Source organism: Mobula birostris, chromosome 13 (assembly GCF_030028105.1).
Source record: "Mobula birostris isolate sMobBir1 chromosome 13, sMobBir1.hap1, whole genome shotgun sequence".
Lineage (NCBI taxonomy): Eukaryota > Metazoa > Chordata > Chondrichthyes > Myliobatiformes > Myliobatidae > Mobula > Mobula birostris.
Genome location: NC_092382.1, coordinates 98,114,392 through 98,126,698, shown reverse-complemented (window position 1 = coordinate 98,126,698; position 12,307 = coordinate 98,114,392). Strand labels below are relative to the sequence as shown.

At 54.1% G+C, this 12,307-nt stretch overlaps 1 protein-coding gene across 3 annotated transcripts in view; it reads right to left on the bottom strand.

Annotated features, from left to right (window-relative positions):
* The window catches only part of capgb (capping protein (actin filament), gelsolin-like b), a 19,755-nt gene extending 7,654 nt beyond the window's left edge, over positions 1-12,101 (bottom strand). Inside the window, exons 1-3 of one of the 3 annotated variants that reach the window (XM_072275575.1) lie at positions 11,775-12,101; positions 10,506-10,625; positions 9,110-9,291 (exon numbers count right to left, since the gene is read on the bottom strand). In XM_072275575.1, coding sequence (XP_072131676.1) covers positions 9,110-9,291; positions 10,506-10,555 — 232 coding nt within the window. In that variant the 5' untranslated portion in view covers positions 10,556-10,625; positions 11,775-12,101. The other 2 variants (XM_072275574.1, XM_072275576.1) reach the window with 2 other exon arrangements.
* Between the last annotated feature and the right edge of the window lie 206 nt (positions 12,102-12,307).

Genomic DNA, 12,307 nt, shown 5'->3' with positions numbered 1-12,307 from the left:
TGCCTGTCGCCACCTACGTGATCTCAATGGGTCTTGGAACACCTGGTCAATACAACCACCTCTGTCTGGATGCTGTTTACTGACTATATCTCAGCATTTAACACCATCATTCTGACTATGCCAAATGAAAAGCTACAGAACCTGGGCCTCTGTACCTCCCTCTGCAACTGGATCCTCGACTCCCCAGTCCGAGGACCGCAGCCTGTGCCCCTCGGGAATAACAGCACCTCCTCCGCTGAGAAGTGACGCTGGCACAAGGATGCCTGTTTGGTCCACTGTTTTAACCTCTCTGCCCCTCACGACCGTGCGGCTGGGCACAGCTCAAGGTCCATGTGTAAATCTGCTGATGATCCAGCCACCGCCGGCAGAATCTCCGACGGTGACGCGAGGGCGTGCAGGAGCGAGATAGACCAGCTGGAGGAGAGGTGCGGCAGGCAACAACCAGGCGCTCAAGGTCAGTCAGGCCGAAGGACTGACTGTGGACTTCAGAAAGGGGAAGCCAAGGGAGGGCATAGTATTTCTCGCCGAGGGGATCAGAAGCGGGGAGAGTGAGCGGTTTCAAGTTCCTGGGTGTCAATATCTCTGAGGATCTAACATGCACCCAACATTTCAATGCAGCTACAAAGAAGGCACGATCATAAAACTTGCGAGACCATGGATTTGTGCCTTCACTCTCCAGGGCGCAGGCCTGGGCAAGGTTGTATGGAAGACCAGCAGTTGCCCATGCTGCAAGTCTCCCCTCTCCACGACACCAATGTTATCCAACGGAAGGGCATTAGGACCCATACAGCTTGGCACTGGTGTCGTCGCAGAGCAATGTGTGATTAAGGGCACAACACGTTCCCTCGGCTGGGGCTCGAAATCACGACCTCCAGGTCGCTAGTCGAACGCCTTAACCACTTGGCCACACGCCCGCACAGGAGGCAGGACGGCGCTTATATTCGATCAGGAGTTTGAGCAGATTTGGATTGTCACCGAGCACAATTGCCCATTTCTACAAATGTACTGCGGAGAGTATTCTCACCGGTATGGCGGGGAGTGGGGTGGGTGGGAGGGGTTGGGTGGTGGTACCGCACAGGATCGGGAAAAATAGCTGCAGAAAGCTTCCATCTCAGTCAGCTCCCTCATGGGAACCAGCCTCCCCCAAACCCGGGACACCTCCAAATAGCGATGCCCCGAAGAGGCGGCGCCCTTCATTAAGGATTCAAAATCCTCCAAAAAAATCCGAGATGCAGAGGGAATTGTGAGCCCTTGTGCGGAACACCCTGAGGATTAACTTGCAGGCAGAGTCGGTGGTGAGGCAGGCAAACGCCACAGAAAACCTACAGCACAATACAGGCCCTTCGGCCCACAAAGTTGTGCCGAACATGCCCCTACCTTAGAAATTACTAGACTTACCCATACCCCTCTATTTTTCTAAGGTTCATGTACCTATCTAAATGTATCTTAAAAGACCCCATCGTATCCGCCTCCACCACTGTTGCCGGCAGCCCATTCCACGCATTCACCAAACTCTGTGTGAGAAACTTACCCCTGACATCTCCTCTGTACCTCCTCCCCAGCACCTTAAACCTGTGCCCTCTTGTGGCAGCCATTTCAACCCTGGGAAAAAGCCTCTGACTTTCCACACGATCGTGTTCGCATTCATTTCAAGAGGTCGGGAATACAAGAGCAGGGATGAGATGCTGAGGCACTGGCGAGGCCTCACCTTGAGTTTTGGCTCTTCATCTTAGAAAAGATGTGCTGGCGTTGGAGAGGGTCCAGAGGAGGTTCACGAGGATGATTCCAGGAATGAAAGGGTTATCGTACAGGGGACGTTTCATGGTTCTGCTCTGTACTCGCTGGAATTCAGAAGGATGAGTGGGGAATCTCATTGAAACCTTTCGGATGTTGAAAGGCCCAGACAGAGTAGATGTGGAAATGATGTTTCTCATGGTGGGGGAGTCTAGGACAAGAGGGCACAGCCTTAGGGTAGGGTGTCCATTCAATACAGAGATGTGGTGACATTTCTTTAGCCAAAGGGTGGTGAATTTGTGGAGTTTGTTGCCACGTGCAGCTGTGGAGGTCAGGCCGTTGGGTGTATTTAAGGCAGGGATTGATAAGTTCTTGATCAGACGTGGTATCCAGGGTTTTGGAGAGAAGGCGGGGATCTGGGAAAGAGAAGGAGGAGATAGGAAAAAAGAATCAGCCATGATTGAATGGCGGAGCAGACTCGATGGGCTGAATGGCCTAATTCTGCTTCTATGTCTTATGCTCTTAGGGGCCATCACAACTCAGGACATAAGACCATAAGACATAGGAGCAGAATTAGGCCATTCAGCCTATCGAGTCTGCTCAATTATTCCATTATGGCTAATCCCGGATGATCCCACTCAACTCCATACACCTGCCTTCTCGCCATATCCTTTGATGCCCCGACCGATCAGGAAACTATCGACTTCCACCTATCAGCCCTCCTCGCCTGTTAACCCCCCCTCCCCATTCCCGGAATCATCCTCATGAACTTCTGGACGGAGCCCTCTTCTCGTTGTTACCGTCGGGGAAGGAGGTACAGAAGCCCGAAGGCGCACACACACACACACACAGAGATTCAGGAACAGCTCCTTCCCCTCCGCCATCAGGTTTCTGAACGGACATTGGACCCAAGAACACCACCTCACCAACTTCCTCCTCTCTTTCTATTTCACTACTGATTGATCTTCGATTACATCTCTCAGTGTAGTTCACAGTTCATATTATCATGAGTTGCTTTCCACTGCTGCCGCAAGTACAACAAATTTCATGACCTGCGCCGGCGATGTTAAACCTGATTCTGATCATTTCAGGAGAGGAGAAGATGGTGGCGTGACGCAGCATGCAGCGGCCTCTCCGGTGAATGATATCTGTTATCTGTCAAGTAGGGTGCCGTGCACAATCCTGATTTGATGGAAACGGACGTGACAGCACGGAGGAACATCTGGTGAAACTTCTGAAATGCCTGTTTCGCTGCCGCTGCTACTGTGTGGTCCAGAATCTCCGGAAGGGAAGGCCCCAAATCCTCGGCTTTGCTTGTTGCTCGGTGGCCGGGGCGGGGTCGCAGCGCTCGGCAGAGGATGGTGCTCGGTTCTCGGTGTCGGAAGGGCTGCTCGGAGGCTCGGAGTTTTCGGCTGGACTCAGTGTCCGCTGTGGTCGGGTGCTTTCAATGGTGCTGCATCGGCAAGTTGGCGGCGCTTGGACGTTCATGGCAGGGAGAGTTTCTCCCTTCTACCGTCTGCGTGAGATGATGGGGCTATCGGGACTTGAAGACTTTTTTTTTACCGTGCCCATGGTCTGCTCTTTATCAAATTACGGTATTGCTTTGCACTGTTGTAACTATATGTTATAATTATGTGGTTTTGTCAGTTTTAGTCTTGGTTTGTCCTGTGTTTCTTGTGATATCATTCCGGAGGAACATTGTATCATTTTTAATGCATGCATTACTAAATGACAATAAACGGGGACTGAGTGTCCTCATAATCTAACCTAATCTAATCTAATCTAAGTACCCTCTCTCCGTATTCCAGTTTGGAGTACTGTGCTCAGTTCTGGTCTCCTCACTACAGGAAGGACACGGAAACCATAGAAAGGGTGCAGAGGAGATTTACCAGGATGTTGCCTGGATTGGGGAGCATGCCTTATGAGAATAGGTTGAGTGAACTCGGCCTTTTCTCCTTGGAGCGACGGAGGATGAGAGGTGACCTGATAGAGGTGTACAAGATGATGAGAGGCATTGATCGTGCGGATAGTCAGAGGCTTTTTCCCAGGGATGAAACGGCTGCCACAAGAGGGCACAGTTTTAAGGTGCTGGGGAGTAGGAACAGAGGAGATGTCAGGGGTAAGTTTTGTTACTCAGAGAGTGGTGAGTGTGTGGAATGGGCGGCCGGCAACGTTGGTGGAGATGGACACGATAGGGTCTTTTAAGAGAGTTCTGGATAGGTACATGGAGCTTAGAAAAATAGAGGGCTGTGGGTAAGCCTAGTAATTTCTAAGGCAGGGACATGCTCGACACAACTTTGTGGGACGAAGGGCCTGTATTGTGCTGTAGGTTTTCTATGTTTCTAATTCAGTCCCGTGAAACCCAGCAACATCCTCACACATTTTTAATTGAGGAAAGGCAAATTATGAGGCTATAAGGCTAGAACTTGCGGGTGTGAATTGAGATGATGTTTTTGCAGGGAAATGTACTATGGACATGTGGTCGATGTTTAGAGATCTCTTGCGGGATGTAAGGGATAAATTTGTCCCGGTGAGGAACATAAAGAATGGTAGGGTGAAGGAACCATGGGTGACAAGTCAGGTGGAAAATCTAGTCAGGTGGAAGAAGGCAGCATACATGAGGTTTAGGAAGCAAGGATCAGATGGGTCTATTGAGGAATATAGGGAAGCAGGAAAGGAGCTTAAGAAGGGGCGGAGAAGAGCAAGAAGGGGGCATGAGAAGGCCTTGGCGAGTAGGGTAAAGGAAAACCCCGAGGCATTCTTCAATTATGTGAAGAACAAAAGGATGACAGGAGTGGAGGTAGGACCGATTAGAGATAAAGGTGGGAAGATGTGCCTGGAGGCTGTGGAAGTGAGCGAGGTCCTCAATGAATACTTCTCTTCGGTATTCACCAATGAGAGGGAACTTGATGATGGTGAGGACAATATGAGTGAGGTTGATGTTCTGGAGCATGTTGATAATAAGGGAGAGGAGGCGTTGGAGTTGTTAAAATACATTAGAACAGATAATTCCCCGGGGCCTGACAGAATATTCCCCAGGCTGCTCCATGAGGCGAGAGAAGAGATTGCTGAGATCTGGCTAGGATCTTTATGTCTCGTTGTCCACGGGAATGGTACCGGAGGATTGGAGGGAGGCGAATGTTGTTCCCTTGAACAAAAAAGGTAGTAGGGATAGTCCGGGTAATTATAGACCAGTGGGCCTTACGTCTGTGGTGGGAAAGCTGTTGGAAAAGATTCTTAGAGATAGGATCTTTGGGCATTTAGAGAATCATGGTCTGATCAGGGACAGTCAGCATGGCTTTGTGAAGGGCAGATCGTGTCTACCAAGCCTGATAGAGTTCTTTGAGGAGGTGACCAGGCATATAGATGAGGGTAGTGCAGTGGATGTGATCTATATGGATTTTAGTAAGGCATTTGACAAGGTTCTGCACGGTAGGCTTATTCAGAAAGTCAGAAGGCATGGGATCACAGGGAAGTTTGGCCAGGTGGATTCAGAATTGGCTTGCCTGCAGAAGGCAGAGGGTGGTGGTGGAGGGAGTACATTCAGATTGGAGGATTGTGACTAGTGGTGTCCCACAAGGATCTGTTCTGGGACCTCAACTTTTCGTGATTTTTATCAACGACCTGGATGTGGGGGTGGAAGGGTGGGTTGGCAAGTTTTCAGACGACACAAAGGTTGGTGGTGTTGTAGATAGTGTAGAGGATTGTCAAAGATTACAGAGCGACATTGATAGGATGCAGAAGTGGGCTGAGAAGTGGCAGATTCAGTTCAACCCGGAGAAGTGTGAGGTGGTACGCTTTGGAAGGACAAACTCCAAGGCAGAGTACAAAGTAAATGGCAGGATACTTGGTAGTGTAGAGGAGCAGAGGGATCTCGGGGTACATGTCCACAGATCCCTGAAAGTTGCCTCACTGGTGGATAGGGTAGTTAAGAAAGCTTATGGGGTGTTAGCTTTCATAAGTCGAGGGATAGAGTTTAAAAGTCGCGATGTAATGATGCAGCTCTATAAAACTCTGGTTAGGCCACACTTGGAGTACTGTGTCCAGTTCTGGTCACCTCACTATAGGAAGGATGTGGAAACATTGGAAAGGGTACAGAGGAGATTTACCAGGATGCTGCCTGGTTTAGAGAGTATGCATTATGATCAGAGATTAAGGGAGCTAGGGCTTTACTCTTTGGAGAGAAGGAGGATGAGAGGAGACATGATAGAGGTGTACAAGATAATAAGAGGAATAGATAGAGTGGATAGCCAGCGCCTCTTTCCCAGGACACCACTGCTCTATACAAGAGGACATGGCTTTAAGGTAAGGGGTGGGAAGTTCAAGGGGGATATTAGAGGAAGGTTTTTCACTCAGAGAGTGGTTGGTGGTGGAATGCACTGCCTGAGTCAGTGGTGGAGGCAGATACACTAGTGAAGTTTAAGAGACAACTAGACAGGTATATGGAGGAATCTAAGGTGGGGGCTTATATGGGAGGCAGGGTTTGAGGGTCGGCACAACATTGTGGGCCGAAGGGCCTGTACTGAGCTGTACTATTCTATGTTCTCTGTTCTATGTTCGAAATCTGTCTCTGCCCTCTTTCCCAGCACAGTGGTGTCTTTCCTGCAGCCAAAACAGGTCACAGAACTCCAAGTGTAACCTCACCAATAACCCAATTAAATCTCGCCCCTCTCACCTTAAATCTGTGCTCCTCGTAGTGTTATACAGTACTGTGCACAAATTTATATATATACAAATTTATTTTAAAAATAAGTATAGCTAATGTGCCTAAGACGTTTGCACAGCCCTGGAGTAATTTTACGTATTGCGCTGTTCTACCAAAGAAAAAAACACCACAAATTTCAACATATGTGAGTGAATTTAAAACTTGCCGTCGACGGTGGTGGAGGCGGATGCAATAGGGTTTTTAGAGACTCTTAGATAGAGTACATGGAGATTAGAAAAATAAGAGGGCTACGCGGCAGGGAAATTCCAGGCAGTTATGATCCATCAACTTTCAGGAAGGAGGTACAGGAGCCTCAGGACCCACACCACCACGTTCAGGGACAGTTATTACCCCTCAAACATCAGGAAGGAGGTACAGGAGTCTCAGGACCCACACCACCAGGTTCAGGAACAGTTACTACCCCTCAAACATCAGGAAGGAGGTACAGGAGCCTCAGGACCCACACCACCAGGTTCAGGAACAGTTATTCCCCCTCAACCATCAGGAAGGAGGTACAGGAGTCTCAGGACCCACACCACCAGGTTCAGGGATAGTTATTACCCCTCAAACATCAGGAAGGAGGTACAGGAGCCTCAGGACCCACACCACCAGGTTCAGGAACAGTTATTCCCCCTCAACCATCAGGAAGGAGGTACAGGAGTCTCAGGACCCACACCACCAGGTTCAGGAACAGTTACTACCCCTCAAACATCAGGCTCTTGAACCAACCTGGATAACTTCACTCAGCTTAATGCTGAACTGATTACGCAACCTAGACACTCAGTTTCCCGGAGTCGACAGCTCATGTTCTGAGTCACAGGTGGTTGGTCGTTTGTCATGGGTTGTTTGTTGGTGGGAAGCCGGGAGATGGGGGAGAAAGAGAGAGAGAGAGAGAGAGAGAGAGACAGAGAGAGACAGAGAGAGAGAGAGAGAGAGAGAGAGAGAGAGAGAGAGAATAGATAGTGCGGAGTAAGTTATGGGGGATGTTGTGAGTGGGGGTGAAATGGAAACAGAGGGTGAGGAGGAGAGAGAGAGGCGAGAGGGAGGGTGAAGGGAGAGGAATGGAGGGTAAGCGGTACAGAGGGTGAGGGATGGTGGCGAGAGAGGCAGGCTGAGGGTGTGGGGGAGGTGAGGGAGAGAGAGGGTGAGTATGAGTGTGTGGGGGAGCGGGAGGGTGTGGGAGAGGGTGAGGGTGAGATGAAGAGGGAGGGTGAAGGGGAGATGGGGGCTGAGGATAAGAGTGAGGGTGAGAATGAAGGGAAGAGGGGGAGTGTGAAGGGGAGAGAGGGTAGGGAGAGAAGGGTAGGGTGATGATGAGGGAGGGCGAGGAAAGAGGGAGAGTGAGGATGAAGGTCTGGGAGAGGTTGTGAGTGAGGGTGAAGGTGAGATGGAGAGAGAGGGTGAGGGGGAGATGGGGTATGAGGATAAGAGTGAGGGTGAGGATGAAGGAAAGAGGGGAAGTGTGAAGGGGAGAGAGAGTAGGGAGAGAAGGGTGGGGTGATGATGAGGGAGGGCGAGGAAAGAGGGAGAGTGAGGATGAGGGTGTGGGAGAGGGTGTGAGTTAGGGTGAGGTGAGAGGGAGGGCGGGGGTGGAGTGAGATTGAGGATGAGGGTCGGGGGAGGGAGGGTTTGAGGGAGGTTGAGTGAGTGTGAGATGGAGAGAGAATGTGAGGGGGAGAGGGAGAGGCAGGGTGAGGGCGAGTGTGCGGGAGAATGTCAGAGTGAAGGGGAGGGTGAGGGAGAGAAGGTGAGGATGGGGGTGTGGTGACAGGAACGGTGTGGGGGAGGTTGTGAGTGAGGGTGAGGATGAAGGGAAGAGGGGAGTGTGAGGGGGAGAGAGGGTGAGGGAGAGAGAGTGAGGATGAGTGTGTGGGGGAGAGGGAAGGTGTGGCAGAGGTTTTGAGTGAGGGTGAGGTTGAGGGAGGGGGAAGGGGAAAGTGAGCGGAGAGGGAGGATGAGGATGATGGTGCGGGGAGGGGGAGGGTGGTGGAGGGTGTGAGTAAGGGTGAGAGAGGGGAAGAGCGAGGATGAGGGAAGGGCGAGTGGGGACGAGGGTGTGGGAGAGGTTGTGAGTGACGGTGAGGGAGGTTGGGGGTCCGGGGGTGGGTGAGTGGAGAGGGTGAGGGTGAGGGTGAGGGGTAGAGAATGTGGTGTGGAGGGAGGGTGAGCAGGTGAGAGGTTGAGTGGGACGGAGGGGGAGGGGAGGATGAGGGAGTGTGGGGGAGGTTGTGAGTAAGGGTGAGTGGAGAGGGGAGAGGGAAAGAGAGGGCAAGGGTGAGGGGTGAGAGGGTAAGGGGAGAGGGTGGAAGGAGAGTTGAGGGGGAGGGCGAGGGAGAATGAAGGGGAGGGAGGAGCTTGGGCGAGGGAGAGAGTGGGGGAAAGGAAGGGAGGGTTAGGGGGATAGAGGGTGAAAGAAAGGGAAGGGAGCGGGAGAGAATGAAGGGCTGGGGAGAGAGAGAACGAGGGGGAGAGAGAGGGAGGGGAGAGAGATAGTGAGGGTGGGGAGGGTATGGGGAGGAGAGAGGGGAGTGACGGGGGAGATGGAGTGAGGAGAGGTGGAGACGGGTTTGTGAGGGAGCTGGGGGCGAGATCACGGGACAGCAGCTGTCTGGGGTCCGATCTGCCCCGTCCGGCACCACCCCACCACCCCACTCTCTTGCCTGCACCTACCGTGCCAGATGTGCACGTGCGACCTCTCCTCGTCGCCCCGGTGAAGGACGAGATAGGCGTCGCCGGTGAAGAAGGTCCCGAACTCGCCCTTGGGGACCGGCACCAGCTTCATCTTCACCACCCGCCACACCTGCAGACCCAGGGATTGTGGCGCCTTCTCCAGGCAGGAATCCCTCCCCATACTGAGGGGGTGGGGAGGGAAGAGGAGGGGATTGAGTGTGTGACGGCATCTGGCCCCTTCATATCCCCCCTCCCACTCCGTCACCTCTCCCTCAAACACACAGTGACCACTCCTTCCCTGCAACCCTCGCCATGCGCCTCACCATCTCCCATCCAAGCACCACTCCCCCTCCCCGTCAGCCCTCCCCCCCCCACGCCCCTTCACGTCCCTGTCACGCCTTCCACCTCCATGCCCCTCCCAGTCTCCACCATTCCCTCATTCCCGTCACGTTCTCGCTCCCCTGCTTCCCGCTCCGTCTCCGTCCCCCTCCCCCTCCCTTGCGCTCCTCCCTGTCTCCGTCACCCTCTCCCCCACCCACACCCCTCCCTTACACCTCTCCATCTCCGTCACACTTCCTCCCCTTTCCCTCAACTGCACCCCTTCTTCTACACGCCCTCTGTCCCTGTCACCCCTCCGTCGCCCACTCTTCTCCCCGTCTCCATCACCCCCTCTCTCCCTTACAAACCCCTCCATTTCCATCTCCCCCTCCCTCGCCAAACATCCCTCCACCTTTCGGTCACCCTCGCGATCCTCGTCATCGTCTCCCTCCCTCCCCTGCACTCCTCTCTGTCTCCGTCACCCCTACACCCCTCCCCATCTCCATCACCCCTCCCTCCTCTACACCCCTCCCCGCTTCCATCACCCCCTCCCTCCCATCCACCCTACCAGTCTCTATCACCCCCCCTCCCCTACACACTCACCGTCTGCGTTACCCCTCCCTCCCCTAACCCCTCCCCATCTCCATCACCCCTCCCTCCCCGTCTCCATCACCAAGTCCCTCCCTTACACCCTTCTCCGTCTCCATCACCACCACGGTCCCCTACACCCCTCCCCGTCTACTTCACCCCTCCCTCCCTACACCCTCCTCGTCTCCAACCTTTCCCTCCCTTACACCCCTCCCCGTCTCCGTCACCCCTCCCTCCGCTACACCCCTCCCCGTCTCCATCACCCCCTCCCTCCTCTACACCCCTCCCTGTCTCCGTCAGCCCCTCCCTCCGCTACCCCCTCCCCGTCTCCATCACCCCTTCCCTCCCCTACATCCCTCCCCGTCTCCGTCAGCCCCTCCCTCCCCTACACCCCTCCCCGTCACCATCATCCCCTCCCTCCCCTACACCCCTCCCCGTCTCCACCACCCCTTCACTCCACTACACCCTCCCCGTTTCTACCACAGCTCACCTCTGGTGCCAATTCCAGTACTCTTGGACTTGCTTTGGCGTGACGGACATGACTACTCAACCTCTCTCTCTCTCTCTCTCTCTGCCTCTCTCTCGGCCGATCCCTGGGAGCGAGCACACTCTTAGTTGTCGGAAACAATCGCAGGATCAGGTCGTCCGGCCCATCCTTCAGCACCTCTCCCCACTCCCCCCAGCCCACTCCCTGTCCCATCAGCCCGGAGCCAATTCTGTCCCGGTGCCAGACTGCACCGGGGCCCCCGCCGTATTCCCAGTCGAACAGCTGGGAAACGGTTCCTGCGGCTCAGCCGTTATTGTCGGCCCCGATTCCTTCCGGAAGCCTGTCTGAATTTGTCCCATCTGCCCCCCGCCCCCCGCCAGGCCTCTCTGTCCGAGTGCTTTGTAAATGTTACTGTACCGGCCTCAACCGCTTCCTCTGGCAGCTCGATCCTACTCACCGACCAACCTCTGGGTGAAAGGATTGCCCCTCGGGTCCCGATTAAATGTCTCTCACTCTCGCCTTAAACTCTCTGGTTGTTGGTACCCCAACCCTGGCGGTGAGGGGCGTGGGTTAGAAAGTGTGTGCATTCACCTATCTGTGGCCGCCCTCATGATTTTATTCACGCCACTGAGGTTTATCCTGTCACCGGTGCTTCCGTCCGCGCCGCAGAGGCGGAGGTTAGGACCCTGGGGCGCAGTGGAGAAGATGGCCGAGGATGGACAGAGTCGGAGGACCTTCGCTGCCGCCCAAAACGCCGGCAGTGTAAGGTCACCCCTCCTTCCCCGCCCCCCCCCCCACCACACACACGCACAGTCCAGGGAATAAATTCCCAACCCACCCAACCCCTCCCTCCCTCGGGTCCCGGCAACATCCTCGTAAATCTCTCTCTGCACTCTTGCCAGCTCAAAGGGCATCTTCGCCCACGGCACGCCGTAAAATCTGGGCTCGGTCCTCAAAGCGACACACACACTCACGCACACACACACACACACACACACACACACACACACACGGGCACAAAATGCCGGAGGAACTCAGCAGGCCAGGCCGCATCTATGAAAGAGTTAACAGTCGACGTTTCGGGCCGAGATCCCTCCTTCGGTTGTTTACTCTTTTCCATGGATGCTGCCTGACCTGCCGAGTTCCTCCAGCATTCTTGTGCGTGTGTTTTGCTTTTCGATTTCCCGCAACTTGCCGATTTTCTCTTGCTTGTTGCAATACTCCAAGCACGGCCTCACCAGCGTCTTGCTCAACCCACCACACGCAACATACCAGCTTGCTTACGCGGCGCCCGGCCTGAAGGAGATCGTCTTCGCCGCCCCGTCTACCTGCGGCAGCGTGCTCGGGGGAGGGAGCGGGGTACTTGTACGCCGAGTTTGCTCCGGCTTTTCCACGCCGGGGCCCTGCTGCGCCTCGAACCTCGATCTATCTCCGAAGCTGCAAGTAGCTGGGCTGGACGGTTTAGATCGTAATCTGCCCCCGAGACGTGTCCTCACCACAGTGAGCGAGATTATTTCCAAATGATTCAGGAAATCAGGCGGTGACACACCCTGTCAGTGGGTCCCAACATGCAGACTTCTCGACTACTGTCTCACTTCCTTTTCCTTCTCTCTTCCCACCCTCAATCTCTCCTCTCTCTCTCTATCCCCCTCTCCCTCACTCGCCCTCTCCATCTCTCTCCCCTCCCTCTATCCCTCCTCTCTCTCTCTATCCCCTCTCCCTCACTCGCCCTCTCCGTCTCTCTCCCCTCCCTCTATCCCTCCACTCTCTCTACCCTCCCTCTATCCCTCCTCTCTCTCTCTATC